General features: G+C 40.2%; 1 protein-coding gene across 19 annotated transcripts in view; it reads left to right on the plus strand.

Moving 5' to 3' along the window:
* The window catches only part of FMR1 (fragile X messenger ribonucleoprotein 1), a 38090-nt gene extending 29227 nt beyond the window's left edge, over positions 1 to 8863 (plus strand). For 2 of the 19 annotated variants that reach the window (XM_019757330.2, XM_019757333.2), the window contains 4 exons: positions 1846 to 2041; positions 3584 to 3766; positions 4109 to 4191; positions 6374 to 8863. In XM_019757330.2, the coding sequence (XP_019612889.1) occupies positions 1846 to 2041; positions 3584 to 3766; positions 4109 to 4191; positions 6374 to 6535 (624 nt within the window). In that variant the 3' untranslated portion in view covers positions 6536 to 8863. Of the gene's footprint in view, positions 1 to 1845; positions 2042 to 2761; positions 3081 to 3583; positions 3767 to 4108; positions 4192 to 6106 lie in introns of those variants that run through there. The other 17 variants (XM_019757332.2, XM_019757336.2, XM_019757331.2 and 14 more) reach the window with 11 other exon arrangements.
* Positions 8864 to 12644: the final 3781 nt, after the last annotated feature.

A 12644-nucleotide genomic window follows, 5' to 3' on the forward strand; every position in this document is an offset into this window, starting at 1 on the left:
GCCCTGTGACTTAAGGCAAGTCACTTCCCCTAGACAAGATGCTGTTTAAAATTTATCTTGGCCAAAATGTTCTCTAAATCAATGAAATGGAATTTCATTCATGTCACGTTTGTATTTTTTATATCCATGTGTATCAATTATAATGTAACTGGTACTAAATAAGACTTAAAAAGTAGTCCAACTCTCTTTTATGATGCTATCTTAAAGATTTCTTTGCTGATTTCTTAAAGAAATAAAATTAAACAATTTCTACTTGTATGCAAATAAGGAAGAAAAATTGTAATAGCTAGGCATGTCATTCATTCTTCTGGTAGTTAGTTAATACTTGAAAGTGGGAAGGTTTTATCCAGTAAGGCTTGCGTAGGTAGGATTCCCCATTGATTTGCTTATTTGTTTTTGTTTTCAAGTCTGTTTTATGTGCGTGTGTTTTTCTTCATATTCTTAGCTTAAATTAATTATGAAGACCTGGAGAGATAGGGTTGCATTGTATCAATCCCTTGTTCCTTTGACTAATGTTCTTTTTTAGATATTTTGCTTTATTCTTCACAATTGAATATCTTTTTTGGTTGTCAGCAGCTGTCCTGTTACCATTATTTCCATCACCAGATCTTCTCTTGATTGGGCCTGGCATCTCTCACCAAAAGGTGACTGCTTTGCCCCAGTGAGATTACCTGGACTACCATTACGTTTTGCAAGATACACCCATTCCATGAGCTATCGCTATACTTTTGGAGTAAGCCACTCACTCAGCTGCAATCTCTCCTTTGCTCAAGTCCTTGGTGAAACAAATTCTAGCTCAGAGCACAAGTCAAACCCACCTAGATCCTCAACTGCCCTTTTTCTTCCAGAAGTTGCCACAACCAAGATTTTAGGAACTTAGCTTTTCAGGGGCTTCTCCAGTGACTATTCATATAGATAGTCCAGTCCCTCTGATGGCTTCAACTAGACTAAAATGCCCGGGACTACTATAGTTATGGGTCTGGCTCCCGATGGCTTATAAATGAGATGTTTGTGGGTAGATTGGAAGGACAGGGGTTATAATTGAGGCTGCATATGGATTTGACAGAATCCAACATATTGAAAGCAGTGTGTGTAAGGGTCTGTCAGTGGACCCCAGGTATTTATTTTGATCAACTGAATTTATACTGTTCGTCATACTTGTTCTAGCAGAGTTGTAGTCTTTAAGAGGTTTTCAAGGCATGATGTAAGACCTAACTTTCTTCATCAGTTATTAGTTTTCTCCCCTTCCCCACATAAAGAATATGAACATTTTCAGTTCATTGAAAATAATCGTTCTTCAATTGTATAATCACATCCAAAGACCTACTGTAGTATATGTTCTTTGAAAACAGAAGATGGCCCAAACTCAAGGCTTTGTAAATGAAGAGAATAACTGGCGAATCTGTTTCAATTCAGATTACATACAATGTGTGATTTTTTTTTTTTAGGGTTAGCTGGTTAAACTGTAAATGTCACTTTTCTATATTCATACATTTTAGAGTTGTTTTATTTAATGTCCTATCAAGCAGTACCCAAATTAGCATATCCATGTGTTAGCAGATTCCATTGGCTAATAGTGCCAGATGAAACAACTTGAAATTCTATTAATGCTGAGTATTTTTGTTATATCTCTAATTCTGGACATCAATAATCTGTTATCTCGAGTAATTTTCTTGTTAAGGAGATCGTTCAGTTTCCTGATAATTCTGTGTAACAGTGTTTACTGTAAATTTAGAACTGAAATTGAAATATTTCCAGTGTTCTTTTTATCTGATGAAAAGGAGAAAGGTATTATTAAGTAAAATGTCAAATTATTTTTACTGTTATCTTGTATATTTTAAATAGGAAGTAGACCAGTTGCGTTTGGAGAGATTACAAATTGATGAGCAGTTGCGACAGATTGGAGCTAGTTCTAGACCACCACCAAATCGTACAGATAAGGAAAAAGGCTATGTGACTGATGATGGTCAAGGAATGGGTCGAGGTAGTAGACCTTACAGAAATAGGGGGCACGGCAGACGCGGTCCTGGATATACTTCAGGTACAAACTAAGCATTTTCCTCAGTAACTTTATCTGTTCCTAGACTTAATAGCTGCTAATCTCTAATATTCATTAGAACCCCGTTATAACAATTTCTCACTACATGGTTTCCGATTGACAGTGGGTCCAATTGTGTTGCAAGAGACATAGAGTAAAAACCTGATAACAACACATAGAGTTCACAGGGCAGGTATGAGTTCTGTCCACTTTCTGACTGGGGATAAATCTGCTTAAGCCCTTGTGTGTTGATGACTTACTATAAGGCCTTTCCTGATTTTATTACTGTATAGCCAAACCTTTCTTTCATTTGTGTACTGTGGCTCATTTTTTGTCAGGCATGTGCTGGTCATACTTGCTGGATGGACTGTGTAAATCAGGGGTCTGCATCCTGTGGCTGCTAAGGTGATTTTGAATGGCATGGCCAAGGTCAGCCCTAGGCACAGTCAAGAAGCAGGCGAAGTTTGTCTTTGCCTCCCCAGCTCTTCTGTCAGTGCTGCTTTCTTCTCTCCCAGTACCTCTCACTGAACGCTGTCCCCACCCGCCAGTGCCTACTGTCTTTCTCGCTCAACTGTGTATCTACTATGTAACTTGCTAATTACGGTATAAGGTATAATCCATCTCACAAATATTTGCATTTCAAAAGGGAACTCTTTAAGATGGAAAAGCCTTCAAGATCCACAGGAATGAAGCTATAATGGTGAAGCTATAATTGGTCATTAGCTCCAACAGAGGAAGAGAGAGAGGTAGTAGAGCTGGTGTTCTGGAGTTGGGGAGAGACGTACCTACTCCTAAGACCAACCCTGACCCGAACCCCGAACCCCTCTCCCAGAAAGCCGTTATCTTTGCCGTTGAGGCCCCAGCTCAGGATGGAGCTCTTCCCCTCCCCCCCCACTACCATCCCTTAGGTCGTGAAGCCACCCCTGAGGCATAACGAGTTTATGATGATAATTCCTTTATTGATGATAAATGATTCCAGTGGGAATGGGAGGGAGGGAAGATTGTGGACCAAGCATCAAATAAGCATATCCCGGTTCAGCTAGGTCCAGTTCCTGATCCCACAAGAGACCCTTCCATGAGACTGTTGACCTGGTGGCCTTCTTGTCACCCTCTCAGAGGGGACCAAAATGTGGGCATTCCCCTCTGTCCCTTAGCCAAACTTTGTTAAAAGGAACTCTATAGAGGTTTTGTTTATGAAGGTGTTGCATTTCACTCTTGTAGACAACTTTTCCTCCAGAGAGCACAGATGTTTAAAGGAGCACAGCTGTTAAATGATATGACAGACTCAGGTTTGAACTTAGATGGCTAATAAAGTACCATTTATTTTTTTTAAATAAGCACCAAAAACGTTTGAAACCAAAATTACCTCAAATATTGGAAAACCCTTCATTTTGAATTTGAGATCATTTGTTTTACAAAAGGGAAGGTGGGCCGATAAATTAGGAAGAGTATTGGATTACCCCTGAAACGTCTCTGGAAGCTTCTGTTAACCTAACTTTTTTTTTTAAAGTCAGACAATGGTATATAACTTTTAACTCTCGATAGGAACTAATTCTGAAGCATCAAATGCTTCTGAAACAGAATCTGACCACAGAGACGAACTCAGTGATTGGTCATTAGCTCCAACAGAGGAAGAGAGGGAGAACTACCTGCGCAGAGGAGACGGGCGCCGGCGCGGTGGCGGAGGAAGAGGACAGGGAGGAAGGGGACGCGGAGGCGGCTTCAAAGGTACAGACAGAGGTTTCCATCTGTCAAGAAATAACGGTGAATTGTAAGAACTGTCTGAAGTTGTGTGAAGAAGCACCATGACCAAATGGTGGATTACCAAGGTGCCATTTCTCAGCCTTTCCTTCATATATTAGTTCACAGAACATTCGACAACCTTCCCTCTGATTTATGTAGAATATATGAGTAAACACTGATAATGAGTTCAGCTGCCCTGGCAATTCTAACCATAATATCTGTTAGAGTCTGTAGTTGGTCTAAGTAAATGGAGGGTATGGGAATAAAGAGCTTCCAATCAGCCTCTTAGAATCAGTAACTGTCGAACCTTTTCAAATGTCTCCGCAGGAAATGATGATCACTCCCGAACAGATAATCGTCCGCGTAACCCCAGAGAGGCTAAAGGAAGGACAGCAGATGGATCCCTCCAGGTAAACTCGTGCGCCTCTTTTCACCTCAATTGTTTGAATCGTGGTAGTATGAGATTTACGAGTTCATTTTACTTTGTGTTTAACCATGTTCAAAGATGGCCAATTTGATTTGTGAGAAATCATTTTCTTTCAACCTTACAGTTGTGAGCCATCTTAGTCCTTCAGGCAAGTATGCAAAAATTTCTCTGGAGCCTATGCAGTCTGAGTATTTGTAAAGACATTGGCGGCCACATTATGACTTCAATACACATGGGTGGTCCCTCCCATTCCTCCAAGGAAAGGATATCCCGGACTGTACTGAGAGAGAGAGAGACCTGAGTAAGCCCTGTTGGTCCCTCCTCCCCTGGCTAGCAGGGACCGAGTGTCCTCTTTAAGGGGAAAGTAAGGAAAAGAAGGTGTTTGTCTCATGGATAACAATTGTGATAGACAGGAGCTGATCATACTCAGCTAGAACCGCGGAGCGAGTCACCTGTTGGTTTGCAGCCGGCCGCTCCTCGGAGACTCTCATCTCAGTTGGTCATCACATGTGCTGAACCCACTGTGAAATCATTTGAAAATTACCCCTGAGCGTGTCCAGACACCTTTGCTAGATGTTCTGTGTGTGTTAGCTAATTAAACCTTACAGCAGCCCCCTGAGGTAATGAGTTTGATTATTCTGTCTTATGGGTGAGTAAACTGAAGTTTTACTAAAAGTTTCAGTCCTTTGCCCAAGGTCACAAAGTTTGCATACGGTGCAGGGATATTCCAACCCCGGTGTCTGATTCCCAGAACCCATGTTCTCTTCTTCTACTTCTTTGACTCTTAATTCTTAATCCAACTCGTTAGGGTCCCTCCTTGACTATGGAATGGTTTGGGACCAGCACCTGAGATTAGTGAGAGATAATTTTTTAAGAGCAGAAACTTCATGACAGAAGGTTCTTTACATTTAATAGCAGTTGTAAGTAGGTGTAAACTTCTAATGGGTTTTTTGGGACCAGCATAGAAAAGACCTTAAACCTAGATAAAACGATAGATGAAATAATGTACGTACATGTGCTTTACAAAGATGTAAGACATTTATATGGGCCAATTTTGTAATTCCCTACTTAAACTGCCATGTTCAATGAAATTGGCAATCCAATTCCATTGTTAAAAGGATGCATATTTATATTTATAATTAAAACGGACTATCGGAAGAAAGGTATTTTCTATGTAAGTATGAAAATAAATCTAAAAGCACAGAACCCTTGACAACAAAGCCTTTAAAATGCACACCCAGGCCCAACACTTAAACACACTTTGAAATTACAGTGAACCATTTTGGAATATATGTAGTATTTGTACTTGAAGCAGATCAATATCTGTAGTTGTTTTAGGCCCATGAGTCAATATTATCTTCCTTTTGTATAGCATCTAGAATTGTATTTCTTTTAAGTGTTCAGTGTTGGCACTTAAAATATTGCATAAATCTTAGAATATTATTTTTAAATTGCATTCATCTTTACACTCTTCCTGGGATTCCAGTTCCTCCACACATTAGTGTCTTCAAATTTCCCTAAACCACTCTTACTCTTCAGACAGAGTTCAAGTTATATGACCATCTGACTTGCCTCACTGAAATACAAGCTACCAGAAAGCACTGCTCATATTCTTCTACTGTAGGACAATGGGGGCCCTGAACATAGAGCAACTTAATCACACCCATGATAGATATAAAGGTGTGAACTGAGGGCTAGTTACTAAGTGAGTTAGCTGAGTTATTATCCTGGTAAAATTGGAATAGTAAGACATGAATTTGTCTCTCTTCTCCTGGGTTTCATAATCTTTGAAGAATAATCCGTTCTTTTGAACTCTAGTATTATAGCCATGTACATATTATAATCAGTAAGAGTAATTCATTTTAACTATTTGTTTCTCACTGTTTTATTCTGCTTAGAAGAAGACACAGTAGGATTGTGAGTTTTTATCTAACTTTGGATGCATTGAGATGACCAGTGTGTTCCAGTTAAAGAAGAAGAGTATTTTAAAATCATAAACCAAATAAAGATCCTACTGACCTCAGTTCTTGCACTTGTATTCTCACCCCAGTCTCTTTCCCCTTTAACATGTGGAATTTACACTGCAGGCTTAAATTTCTTGTCAGGCCAATTACAGATTACAATAGGATGTGGTCTGTGTATATAACAACTATAACTTGTTTTAGATCAGAGTTGACTGCAATAATGAAAGGAGTGTCCACACTAAAACATTACAGAATACCTCCAGTGAAGGTAATCGGCTGCGCACGGGTAAAGATCGTAACCAGAAGAAGGAAAAGCCAGACAGCATGGATGGTCAACAACCACTTGTGAATGGAGTACCCTAAACTGCATAATTCTGAAGTTACATTTCCTATACCATTTCCATCATTCTTATTCCATATTAGAAAACTTTGTTAGGCCAAAGACAAATAGTAGGCAAGATGGCACAGGGCATGAAATGAACACAAATTCTGTTTAAGAATTTTATTTTATTTTTTTTTGGTATTGGCCATAAGCAACAATTTTCAGATTTGCACAAAAAGATACCTTGAAATTTTGGAGCACTGCTTTTAAGTATACTTACCACTTCAAGACAGGGTTTTAGTTGGGTTTATTTTTTAAAGTACTGAGAAATGATATTCTTTGTTCATTTGGATCATTTTCCTGCATTGGGTGATAACTCACTGGTACATTTCAGTTTTTTGTTTTTTTGTTTTTTTGTTTTTTTTAAAATAAATAGCACTTATAGTAATCATATTAGACTTCTCTTTTCAGTCTCATTCAAATACTGTCATTTCATGTCCTGTGTGAGTTTATGTTTTGGTCCACTTTTCCAGTATTTTAGTGGACCCTGAAATGTGTGTGATGTGACGTTTGTCATTTTCATTAGCAAAAAAAAACAAAAGTTGTATGATCTGTGCCTTTTTTATATCTTGGCAGGTAGGATTATTATATTTGGATGCAGAGTTCAGGGAAGATAAGTTGGAAACACTAAATGTTAAAGATGTAGCAAACCCTGTCAAACATTAGTACTTTATAGAAGAATATGCATGCTTTCCATATTTTTTTCCTTGCATAAACATCAGGTTAGGCAGTATAAAGAATAGGACTTGTTTTTGTTTATGTTTTGTTGCACTGAAGTTTGACAAATAGTGTTATTGAGAGGGATGTGTAATTGTTTTCTGTATTGACAGGAGAAGAAATAACTATCTTTTCATTTGAGAGATGCTAAAATGCTTTCAGCTAGGAACAAATCTTTTTGGTCGAAAGTTGGTAGGACATTGCCTGCTCTTTGGCCTGATGACCAGTTTTAACTTAGAGCCTTTTTTTTTTTATTTTGTCGTCCCCCCTGTTTTGTGAACTTTTTCATATTTTAATTTGAAGCTTCTTTCGGGGAGATAGAAAGATCATTTCCATTTGTGCATAATCCTGTGACGTACAGGTACTTTGTCTAAGAAATATTGGAGGCAGGTTAAATGTTTTGTATACTTTGAAATATTAGGTCTAACATATAAGCAGAATTGGAACAGAGTAGGATTGGTTAACAAACAATACTTCTTTTCTTTAGATTTTTTTTTTTTTCCTTCCTGACGTGTTGGGTTTAGGTTTTGCTTTGAGGTTTTTTGTTGTTGTTTTTTTTTTTTAATGAATGAAATTTACTGAGGAAAAATATGTGAAGGACCTTCGCTCTAAGATGTTATATTTTTCTTAAAAAATAACTCCAAGTCGGGGTACCACTGAATCTGTACAGAGCCGTACAAACCGAAGTTCTGCCTCTGATGTATTTTGTGAGTTTGTTTCTTTGAATTTTCATTTTACAGTTACTTTTCCTTGCATACAAATAAGCATATAAAATGGCAACAAACTGCACATGATTTCAAGAATATTAAAAAGTCTTAAAAGTATTGCCAAACATTAATGTTGATTTCTAGTTATTTATTCTGGGAATGTATAGTATTTGAAAACAGAAATTGGTACCTTGCACACATCATCTGTAAGCTGTTTGGTTTAAAATACTGTAGATAATTAACCAAGGTAGAATGACCTTGTAATGTAACTGCTCTTGGGCAATATTCTCTGTACATATTAGCAACAACAGATTTTATGTTGACATTTGTTTGGTTATAGTGCAATATATTTTGTATGCAAGCAGTTTCAATAAAGTTTGATCTTTCTCTGCTAAATTGATGTTGATGCAATCCTTACAAATGATTGCTTTTAAAATTTTAAGATAGGAGAAGAAATCTATAGAAAGTGTTCTGTTACAAAATGTAACTGTTACCACTGGAAATTTCACATTATAGAAAGTTAGCCGTTATCTACCAACTTGCAAGAAGTGGATCTTATTTAATAAGGTGAAAAAAACCAACAAAATGGTACAAAAGCACATTGTGCCATTATAATATACACCAAGTCTCTTTACAGAGGCCGAGTTCGGCAAAGCGCTAGCTTAATTTGTGAATTACTAACTTCTAAAACTGTACTTTGATTCACATGTTTTCAAATGGAGTTGGAGTTGATTCATAATACAATATTTGTGTGCTAAACGTGTATGTTTTTCAGTTCAAAGTCATGATGTTTTTAAAAATCTTATTAAAGTTTCAAAAATCTGAAGATTGTTTATCTAGATGTAAATTTTTATTAAAAAGTTGCACTTATGAAAAAGCAAAAAATTAGTCTGACAGATGTTTGCTCCTGGTCTTAAATTTCTAAATGTAACGAAAAAAATGAACAATATATAGGGGGAAAGTTATTTATCATGCAAAAGCATATATGCCTTGCAAATAATCTTTGATGTGCCCTTAAAAGGCAAAGACGTTGATATTTGACAATATAATTCTCCATATTCCCAGTTACGAGATTTCAGCACATTCATTACATAGACTACCACTAAACAATATTAAACACATACTTTTGTCCACATATGAACATACCCTGCCGTTTGGAAAATATTAAGTGTGTCTATGTAGTTTAAAAAAAAACAGCTTTGATGTCAATATCTCAGCAATAAAATCAATGACAGGTTTATGGGTGGATGTGCCTGAATTGGCTGCTGTGGTCACTTCGAGGAACTCTGATACAGCCTGGAGAAAAGGGTAGAAATGGAGAGACGAGCTTGAACATTTTACCTGCTATTAGAATCCCAAATGATCCAGAGATGCAGGGCAGTCTCATCTATATTGATATGTTGGGTTTTTTTCCAGAACAATTTGTCCTTGTTTTCTGCTTGTCTAGTTTTTCATTCTGGCATTTTCCTGCTTCTTTGCTGCCCCTTCTGCCTAGTTCTGGGCTCTTGTAGAGCCAGAAGAGCTGAACGCAGTCTGTTAGAGGTGGTAGGTAAACAGTCCTCAGGAGACTTGCTTGCGTTTTCCTGGTTTCACACTAGTTTTCAGTGCTGCGCATGAACAGCCTTTGTTGGCAGCAGCGGGCTGCTGACTCGACTTGGCTCCTCAGGCATTTCCCTCATGTGATCATGAGCTTAGAGTGCGTGGTGGCTGGGAATCCAGTGCCTTTTTAGAGTCAGTATACGAAAGTGAATCCCAATAAGCCAGTTTGTTTCATGACTGTAAACAGCATCTTTCCCTCATAAACCCCAATCCCTCTGATAACCAGTTCTGAAACAGCCATTCCCACATGCTGGTTGGTCTTCATTGCTCGGAAGACTTAATGGGAGGCCAGCGTTGAAATCCTCAGCATCTCTTCCTCTGTGTGTTTATTTGGGGCTGTTTAAAATTTTTATTAGAAATTTTTTTGCCATTTCTCTCTCAAAACTTTCCGTGGAGAAACAGGGGAATCCTTTTTTTTTTTTTTTTTTTAACTGCTAAGGAGTTTTGTGTTAGTGGGAAAAGCATTAAAAATAGTCTTTGCAACTTGTAGGTGCTAAATGCTTAAAAACTAGCCTTCAAAATGGATTGCTTAACGGTCTTCCCACCAATTCCAGTATACCATGCACTTGATTTCAGGGGTAGGTTGAAAATTGGAAGATGTGTCAACAGAAGACGCTTACCTGGAACTCTTGGGATTAGGGTCTATTATTGTTACTCAGTATCATACAGAACTTGGACCGCTTATGCTAAGAGAGGAAACATAATTCTGATGTTATTTCTTCAAGTATAAAGGTTTTTTTGGTAAATACTAAGGCATCTTTGTCAGATTTCTATGGAGGTCAAAGCTTGTAAGATACTGCATCAAAGAACAGGGTTCTAGCCCTCAGAGAACATACATCATTAAAGATACAGCATAGACACTACATGATAAGACATAACGGAGTTATGCTGCAGAAGGGGGAATCGAGTGTACACTCTACACTTGAGCAGGGCATAGAGAAGCTCTGATAACTGGGTAAGTCATTTCACCTCCAGGTTTCGATTTCTTCATGGGTTAAATAAATAGCTGGTAAGTTATCCTAACTCCCAAGTCGTATAGGTATTAATAAGGTATTCATGTTTTATATGGACAAAGCTACAGAGAGTAAGTGTTGACAAACCACCCACCTGATTTCATCTGGTGCTTATTCAATATTTACTGAACATTCACCATATAGCAGGCATTTCACAAGCTTCTTGGGGTTGCAAAGACCCTATTGCAGACCATGAAGTTCAGTATCAAGTGGGCGAAATTGAGTCCACGGGCGGTTCCAGTACATGGTACAGTAAGTGGTACGCTGCTCAGGGGGAGGTGGGGACACAGGAAAAACACCTAAGTCAGAGTGCTGTGGAGTCAGTAGAGGGCTTAGGCAAAACGAAGTCTTACCTACGAGGGAGGCCAGATTGGAGGAGTCAGCCGGGAGAAAAAGTGCTGGGGGCATTGCATGTAAAAGTATTCCGGAAGCTTCTGAGAGTTCAGTGTGACTAGGACGTGGAATCTGAGGCAGGGAATGACAGAGGTGAGCTGGAGTTACTGTCAAGGTTGGCCTTGCGGTGCCATGTTAAGAGTTCAGATTTGTGGGAACCTTTGAAGGCTTTGAAACAAGCAGATTTACACTTGAAGTGTGGAGGGACAGAGAAGTTTTCCCCATGACTGGGAGCTTCCATCAAGCTGCCTGGTAACCAGCTAGCAGGAGGGACTGGGCCCAAATCCAACGTCCTGGAGGTTCCTCTGCCCCGTGATGCACAAGGTCACAGGTGCCAGCAGCCTGTGTTCCCAGACAGCATCCCTGACCTACGGCATTTAAGCCCTACTGGGATCCTCTGCGTGTACGGCCATTGTCAGGGCCCTATGGAAAGGTAGACTCCCAGAGAAGAAATGTCCTTCCCTGGAGGACAGCCCCCACGTGCAGCCTTTGCGTGTCTGCCCGAGACAGTGGCTGACTGTGTGCCTCTTCTTTCTGACTCATCTTGCTGGTCAGTTCCCCTCATTAAAACCTTACCCTTTGGGGATGTTAGTATGTTGTGTGCCTTCACCCACTGCTTCACAGATGGCACCCACCACGAGGCAGTGTCCACGTACTCCAGCTCTGCCCTTCTGGAAACTGCAAAAGGGGTCAGCTAAGCCATACCAGGGATGGACGACATCCGTCCTAGGGCTGGTGGTGGGAACTCTAGCTGAGCTGAAATCACGGTGAACACGTTACTGCAGTGCTTGTGTGTGGCCATGCCAAGTGCCACAAAGGCCCTGGCAAGTCCTCCACGTAAGGCAGACAGATTTGATCCCTTGGCACTGGCTCACTTACAAATCCACCAGACACGGGAGCCCTAGAGAGGAAGAAATTGGGAGAAAACAGCCCTTGGTCCCAAGTGCCATTGGAACAGTAGGCACAACCTACCCTCCTAGATTTGAAACTTGTCATCGTGCAGTTACCATCCAGGGGCTTGGGGGATGGGGTGGGGGACAGATGTACAGCCTGAGGGGCTGCAGTATGGGACTCCCAACAGCCATCACAGGAGTCCCTCGGAGCTTAAACTGTTTACCAAAGCCACACCCATGAGATAAGTGACACTGAACGGCCAGCATTTGGGCTTTACCCCCAGAGTCCATTTTTTGCTGAACGAATTGGCTCGTCTGAACATTGGGGAGAGAGCAAATGTGCCTGTCCCGTGCTTGAACTGGATGCTCCTGGAAATTGAATTCACATAGCGGCAAGGAGGAGACTTCCCCGAGACATGAGTGCAAACTGGATCATGCCTACCAAGCTCACCGCTGCTTTGAGGCGCTTTGGCCTTAAGCATGGTTGGACGAAAAGCCCGGACGTCCGGGATGACTCGTGGCCAAATGCAATTAATTCAGAGAATGCTGGTCAAGTTGATGGGGTCTTACACAAGGTCATCCCTAACTTTGCTCCTCTGCCAGGGAGTAAGGGCTGGGATAATCCTTTCGGGCTGACGTCGGCCCCACCCAAAAGGGGCAAAGGAGAGAAGGGGCCCTGTGAGATGCCCCAGGTCTCAGCAGAAATGAAAAGGGAGGAGGAGAGCACCACTCCAGACTTCCTTCCCAGGCTCCCTCAGGCAGCACGTG

Source organism: Rhinolophus sinicus, chromosome X (genome assembly GCF_036562045.2).
Source record: "Rhinolophus sinicus isolate RSC01 chromosome X, ASM3656204v1, whole genome shotgun sequence".
Classification (NCBI taxonomy): Eukaryota; Metazoa; Chordata; class Mammalia; order Chiroptera; family Rhinolophidae; genus Rhinolophus; species Rhinolophus sinicus.